A 7,821-nucleotide genomic window follows, 5' to 3' on the forward strand; every position below is an offset into this window, starting at 1 on the left:
GATCTATACCCCATTTATCTTGTAAAGTTTTCAAAGACCAACCCAACACGGCCCATGTCATACTGGCCAGAGATGGAAGAGGAAGTGAGACATCCCACAAATGTTCTGTTTCAATGGAAGTCAATGAATTAAGTAGACCAGACCCAGCTGCGATTGAATTGGTGTCCATGGTAGAGCCATTCCCTTAAGTAAACTGTAACTGAATTTTTTTTCCAATGATGAATGGCCTGAGTGAACTATCTTCAGTTATCCACCATCTTTGATACGGGCATAGAGAATGCACTGAATAAAAGAGGGGAAACAAGTGCAACCAAATATCAATTATGGCTTTTATTTTTTTGTTACAGGTCAGAGGTTAAACAATGTCTAGCAAAGCATACATCATACTGTATTTCGCCCTGCAGACCGTAGGGTACAAAAGTGTTATATTCATTAAAGACAATCAGTAGCACAGCACAATCAAGTATTTGTTCTGACAGCATAAACACTGACAATCTTGAATCAGCCTTAGTTGACAGCCTTGGCTGGTAGGATGGCTTCCTTGAGCAGTAGCCAGTCGGCAAACCTGGTTGGCATGTAGGACATAGGGATCCAGAAGAGCTTGGCATCCCACCCTGGTGAGTAGCGGGTGCGAGGACGGACTGCAGAGATAGCATGCTCCATACAGCTCACCACCTTCATCAGGTCAGCGTCAGACATCTTGGCAAGCTTCTCCCTCATCATCACGTCCACTAGAAGGGACAGGGAAGGTTAGGAACCATGTTACATGTTTGTCTTTAGCTATTCAAGATGGCCACTTTCACTAGAACATCGGGTGAATAATGCTTTCTGAATAGATCAAATCCTTTGAAAGACTGGGTGTCACAGTGGGCAGACAGAATCAAAAAATGGCCACATTTTGCATAGGATAAATAAAACATTTGTGTAAATGAATACATTCCAGAATGTAAGAAAATCAAACCTATATTTACCCTTGTCCAAATAATCAGGTCCATAATCATCTCTGACTTCTTGTGGCATCTTCTCCCACAGCTGCTTGATGCTTTTCCCCAGGACTATCGAGTCAGTCACGGTGGTCTTGAAAAAGCCTGGCTCAATGCAGAGGACTTTGACTCCGAAAGGTACCATGTTTCTCCTGAAAAACAAGGTAACAAAACTTCTGTTACAGGTTTTTATAGTTTCATCAAGTCAAACAGTCAAAGTTGTATTGCTTATGGTTCACCATTGCTAGATTACTGAATATATGTAAAACATTTTTAAAAAACACTGATAAAAAATATGGCATGGATAGGATAATGTTCTTGTTTCACCTGAGACTGTCATTGAAGGCCTCCACTCCATACTTAGACACAGTGTAAGGTCCTCCGACTGGACTGATCCTGCCGAACACACTGGCTACGTTGACCACGCGACCCCTGGCCTTCTTGATGAGGGGCAGCACACTCAGGGTGACTGCGATGACCCCGTTCAGGTTCACGTCCAGCATGGACTTGTAGTCATCAATGGTCAGCCAATCACAGGGGGCCGAGGGGATGGCCACACCTGCGTTGTTCACCACAGCCCACAGGCCTAGAAGGTGACAGGTCATTAGGTAGGTGATTATATTCACAGGTGTTTGGTAAGAAAAGGACATAAGGACAAAGATTCCGGCACTAACATGAATGTCAACTGAACTGGTAATATTTCATAATTTGACTGGTATAACTTGAAACAAATGATGATGATAGGACTGTTTGCTTTTCAATATAAACACAGACACTCACCCCTAGCCCCAACTTTGTCTTTAATCAAAGCAGCTGCTTTGTCGACGCTCTCGTTCTTTTTGACATCCAGGTGGAGGGTGGTGAATCTGCCTGAACAGGCCTTCCTCAGATCTTCCTCTCCCTTCTCTGTGAAGCAGGATGCGATCACACAGAAACCCAGCTCGTCCAGATGTCTGGCCAGTAGGTTGCCGAAACCAGAGTCACACCCCGTGATGTAGACATATTTGTCTCCTTTGTCTGGGACTCTGGGGATCTCCCGGAACCAGCGGTACAGGTAGTAAAACACCACCAGTCCAAGGAGGTACAGAAACATGTCTGGGACAGGATGAGACAGACAGCCTTTTAATAAGTCATCTCTTGTTTATCAACATTTTAAGCTAAAGGTTCTGATCTGTTGTGTCAGCCACATTGCATAAAACAGTTTTTTTAAATGCTAGTGGTTGTATTAATTTGGGATCTATCGCATCCCACAACTGTCCCAGACTATGTTTTGAATATTTATTTCTCGCACAGAATTGAATAGTCGACTTTTGTACTATGGGGGATAGTAGACATAGGCTAGTGATTTTGCTGTTCGTTAGGCCTACTCATCTTGTTGGCTGATGAAAAGTAAATGTGTACAGTTCTTCCAATATCTTCAATATGCACCTTGGAATTGGATAAGGATGCACACAGTTGCGTCCCCGATGCGTCTGTCTTAACTTGTAGCCTGTGAGAAAGACCCGATCAAGTGACGGAGAGCCGTGTAGATTGCGCAGCACACTCAGGGAGAAGGGCACAACGCAGCACTCTGGGCCTCAAAAAGCATGGATTTTTTTAAAGGTGCATTACAGTCACAAAGAGGATGCCGCTGTGAAATTCGAGGCATTATCAAGTGCTTGTCATATTGGGAATGAGTTACTATTGGAGTGTGTACACCCTGCGTAAAAAACAAAGCAGAGCTCATGCCTTTTAAGCAACTTTTTTCAAATCATCATTAGAGTCTCATCATGCAACCTTACAATGTATTAAAAATCTAAACAAATAGTCCAACATTTGTAGAACAACTAAAGTTACATTAATAACTCTAAATTAACCATATAGGAGTACCTATTTCTTTGTTAACTGCTCAACATGTGTGCACTCTTTCAAATAATTTGGAAAAAATATTTATATTTTATTCAGCTTTGTTCAATTGTATTCTTCATAAGATAAAATAATGCCACGGAATTATAAGTAAATCTTGTCTGCTAAATGAACTAGTATAGCCCACATCCAATTGGCATAGCCTCAGGACCTAACATACATGAAGGGACCCTTGCGTTATCTCCCATATGATCGATGAAGATTTCCATATGGCAAATGGACAGTCCCTTACTAGACGTCTGCAGGGGTTATGTTAAAATAGGCCGACAGCCTCGGGTCGCCCTCCGGGGCCCGGTCTTCCGGATAATCCAAAAATAAAGTTTCCAGGACACTCGGTTCCGCAATATAATTTTGTTTTAATAGAAAATGTTCTCTTGTACTGGAATATTCCACTAGATGGCGACTGGCTGTTTGTATTGCAAATGGATATTTCATCACCAAATGGACATGGCCGTTTCTCGTAAATGGAAAAGACTTCAAAGACGAAACTCGAAGAGCACAGTGGTGGCGTCGAGACCACAACGCTCTTTGAGTTAATGCACATTTTGTGCGATTAAAGGTTGAAAACGGTAATACAGCACTAATTTGACCACTTCACGTCAAAGTACATAAACCTACGGTGTAAGGAAAAATAGAACCAGCCATTTATCTATCGTAGTTTATGAGAAATCGTACAATGTCCATTTCATGATGCTAAAACAAACATGGTGAGACACAGTGTGGGGCTTACAGACACACAGAGCCTGCAATAGTTATCGGCATTCGAACCATCAACAAACCGCTAGACCTAGAGCTCTGAAACTTTATAAACCTGTTCTAGAGCTTAAGCCAGTAGTGCACAGTGAGATATGTAGCTCTAGAAGGTTCTCAGGCCGAGAAACAGCCTTGTCCATTTGCCATATCTTCAATTCGAAAATAACGACATTTAGAAAAGTCCCAGAATCACAAGACTTGGTGCATTGAAACCGCCTAGGCCCATAGAGATGGACCATACACGTTTCTGGCCGATAGCTCTTTCAGGGACTAGGTAGCAATGAGAAAGTGCATTTTCAGCACTAATTAAGGTCGCTGTTCGGGCTCTGAATGACCAATAGATCCGAAACTCAGGATTCAGGTCGCCTCAGCTAGGCCTACACATAATGTCAGAACTGGACCCACAGCTCGAATGTAACTATGTTGTTTATGTTTTTTTTATGGCTTTAACAGAAGGAGCAACGAATTGTGGGCCAGCTCTGAAATATTTGATAGTTGGCTTCTAAAAGATTTGGACAAAGTGAGTGTGGTGTCAGTATGTATAAGTTTGGTGTCAGAATGATATCTTATTGACTGATGGCTGACTTGATGGCAGTATAATATTTTGGCATTGTACATTTTATATTGCAAATGGACAGTGTACATTTCCAATGTATTTAATGAGGGATTTACCATCACTAAATGGACTGGCTGAAATCAACACCAACAAGCGATGGAGTGGAACCACTATCACTGCTAGGCCATCCCGAGTTCAACGAGCCAGACAATTGGGCATTTCAGCAGTATATTAGAGCATTTTCAATTTGTGATGGTAAATGCCTATTGTAATACATTGCAAGTGGACAGTGTACATTTGTACATTTCCAATGTTTTTAATGAGGGATTTACCATCACCAAATGGACGGGCTGAAATCAACACCAACGAGAGAATGGACCGTGTCCATTGCACATTTGCTATAATGTCAGTGTGAACATGCTCTTCTGCAAGTTGACAGTGTCCATTGCCAATGTATATCCATAAGGACTTCCCATTACAAAATGGACATGCTGAATCAACACCAATGAGAAATTCTGACTTCCTATGACCAAACATGACAAATAGACCTTATTGGTTGATTCAGGGCTTAACATAGTGATATATATCATTTGGTCAGTATATAGGCCATCTCGACATTATATATGCCATTTGCACATGGTTCACTGACTTTTGGGTTCGGAAGCCGACTTCCTATGATCATATATGGCAAATGGACAAAACATAGGCCTTATAGACCATCTCAATAAAATAAGACAAATGTACAGTTGAATTCGGAAGTTTACATACACCTTAAACTCATTTAAATACATTTAAACTCAGTTTTTGATAATTCCAGACATTTAATCTGAGTAAAACTTCCCTGTTTTAGGTCAGTTAGGATCATTACTTTATTTTAAGAATGTGAAATGTTCGAACAATAGTAGAGAGAACGATTTATTACAGGTTTTATTTCTTTCATCACATTCCCAGTGGGTCAGGCGTTTACATACACTCAGTTAGTATTTGGTTACATTGCCTTTAAAATGTTTAACTTGGGTCAAACATTTCGGGTAGCCTTCCACAATTTTCTCACAATAAGTTGGGTAAATTTTGGCCCATTCCTCCTGACAGAGATGGTGTAACTGAGTCAAGTTTGTAGGCCTCCTTACTCGCACATACTTTTTCAGTTGTGCCCACACATTTTCTATAGGATTGAGGTCAGGGTTTTGTGATGACCACTCCAATACCTTGACTTCGTTGTCCTTAAGCCATTTTGCCCCAACTTTGGAAGTATGCTTGGGATCATTGTCCATTTGGAAGACCCATTAGCAACCAAGCTTTAACTTCCTGACTGATGTCTTGAGATGTTGCAAGCATCCCCCTTTTCCTGCCAGGACAGGAAAATGGTCTAATTCATGCACTTAAAGAGAAAATACCTGGTCATCCCTACTGCATCTGATCTGGAGGACTCACTGAACACACATGCATTGTTTCTAAATTATTTCTGAGTGTTGGAGTGTGCCCCTGGCTATCCGTAAATTTAAAAAACAAGAAAATAGTGCCATGTGGTTTGCTTAATGTAAGGAATTTGAAATGATTTATAATTCTACTTTTGATACTTAGATATATTTTAGCAATTACATTTACTTTTGATACTTAAGTATATTTAAGTATATTTTTACTCAAGTAGGATTTTACTGGATGACTTTCACTTTTACTTGGGTCATTTTCTATTAAGGTATCTTTACTTTGACTTATTACTCTATTACATGGATTTATTAGGCTTTTTAAAATGTATGGAAGCCAGGAAATGCTAAATGTGTTCATGTTTATTTAATGGTCAATTACTGTGAGACCAATAGTTATTTGCTTAACAATCACTGGCTAACGAAATGTCGTGACCGCCACAGCCCTAGTCACATCTACCCAGCTCCACCCCCCATTCCTCAGTATACCAAACAAAATGCCAGGGTCATCACGGGAAGTTACAGAAATACGCACATTACACAATATGAGGTTAGACATAAATCAAGTGGGATGATAGCACCTGCCTTTTACAGTTCATCACTAATATGCATCTTATAACAGTAGCTTATAGTAATAACATTATTGTAGCTATAAGATAATCAGGAAAATAATTTTAAGATCAACCACATTCATTCAGGGAGAGTTCATTGAAGCGCATGGAATGACAGAGACAGGATTGAACAGAGCAAGGATCAACAGTTATTAATGCCGGTGTTGTGCCTAAGATCTCACCCTGCCCGAATCCCCCTTATTCATTGCTGTGACTTGCTTGCTAGTTGAGATATCTGCTCTTTCACTTCGTTGTCAGTTAAACCTACATTTCACTGATCTTAGTAGCAGAAAGCATTTTTTGTCAACAGTTTTCATTTAGGCTATTTGTTTCAAGTGTATGTGGCGGTTCTGGCTTGTATGGCGCGCTGGTCGAACCCTTCCTTTAGCGCCCGCCCGCACGCACCCGGGGACGCCCCGTGCCGTCCCCGGCAAGGTGCCGCCCTGAAATGTTTATTGCTTGCCAACATTTTACTCCCTCTATGTTTAATATAACACAGATACATTAATCATTCATTTCGGTTGCCTATCCTGACGTGAAGTTTGTCCTATAGAAAGTATTTGACTCTGATGTGTGCTACAGAAAGTATTTGACTCTAGCCACAAAATTAAGGAAAATAGAAATGGGGAGGGGTTCTGGCACAACACCGGGTTCAAAGTGCACTGTGGGCTGTCTTGTGCAATTGCTATTTGTAATCAATTGCAAAACTTGCCAAAGGTCATTTAAACCACAACTAACAAATACTATTAAAAATGTGGTTCAAATAAACTGGAAGGAATAAGCGCAACACTCTTACATTCCCATTTGATTGTAATGTGAATATCATGTTAAATGCAAGCTTTCGATGTTTCAAATAACACAATATGGAAAGTTAGGGCGCATTACATATTTGAAAGCCCTGCACATTACATAATAATAAACAGTTGTTCGATAAATTATGATGGATTGTGATTGATAGCCTATCCTCAACTTTTGCATGTTCAAGAAGATTACAGTCTGGTGGAATATTGAAGTCGTACCTGTTGGAGAGGTTCCTTACCAGCGCAACAAAGTAACAGTTTTCAGAAACTACGCAAGACCAAACTCTGCCCGAGGACGTCACATGTCTAGCACTGGCCAATCGGAGCCAAGTTATGTAATTAGAGTTAACAAGGTCAACAATGATTTGATTAGATATCGTTTGGTAGGAACTTCAAACTTCTTAACATACTCTTGACTCTAGACATACTCATGTAAAGTGTTGGTCTCATGTTTCCTGAGTTGAAATAAAAGATCCCAAAATTTTCCATATGTACAAAAAGCTGATTTATCTCAAATTCTGTGCATACATTTGTTTTCATCCCAATTAGTGAGCATTTCTCCTTTCCCAAGATAATCCATCCTCCTGACAGATGTGTCATGTCAAAAAGCTGATTAAACAGCATAATCTTTACACAGGTGCACCTTGTGCTGGGGACAATAAAAGGTCATTAAAATGTGCAGTTTTGTCACACAACGCAAGTTTTGAGGGAGCGTGCAATTGGGTGCTGACTGCAGGAATGTCCACCAGAGCCGTTGCCAGATAATTTAATGTTAATTTCTCTACC

At 40.5% G+C, this 7,821-nt stretch overlaps 1 protein-coding gene across 1 annotated transcript; it reads right to left on the minus strand.

Annotated features, from left to right (window-relative positions):
• Positions 1 to 315: 315 nt before the first annotated feature.
• On the minus strand, positions 316 to 7,359 carry LOC112237726 (retinol dehydrogenase 7). Its single transcript, XM_024406325.1, has 5 exons — positions 7,255 to 7,359; positions 1,764 to 2,078; positions 1,311 to 1,569; positions 972 to 1,135; positions 316 to 731 (listed from the first exon to the last, which is right to left on the minus strand). The coding sequence occupies exons 2-5, from the start codon at positions 2,074 to 2,076 to the stop codon at positions 508 to 510; spliced, it is 960 nt and encodes a 319-aa protein (XP_024262093.1). The 5' UTR covers positions 2,077 to 2,078; positions 7,255 to 7,359; the 3' UTR covers positions 316 to 507.
• Between the last annotated feature and the right edge of the window lie 462 nt (positions 7,360 to 7,821).

Source organism: Oncorhynchus tshawytscha, linkage group LG07, assembly GCF_018296145.1.
Source record: "Oncorhynchus tshawytscha isolate Ot180627B linkage group LG07, Otsh_v2.0, whole genome shotgun sequence".
NCBI lineage: Eukaryota > Metazoa > Chordata > Actinopteri > Salmoniformes > Salmonidae > Oncorhynchus > Oncorhynchus tshawytscha.

Bases quoted from the DNA above. Each gene is read 5' to 3' on its own strand.
- LOC112237726 (XM_024406325.1), bottom strand. From the start codon at position 2,076: ATGTTTCTGTACCTCCTTGGACTGGTGGTGTTTTACTACCTGTACCGC. The intron at 1,570-1,763 runs GTGAGTGTCTGT...GTCACCTTCTAG, and splicing joins AGACAAAGTTGGGGCTAGGG to GCCTGTGGGCTGTGGTGAAC. The intron at 732-971 runs GTAAATATAGGT...TGTCCCTTCTAG, and splicing joins ACCTGATTATTTGGACAAGG to TGGACGTGATGATGAGGGAG.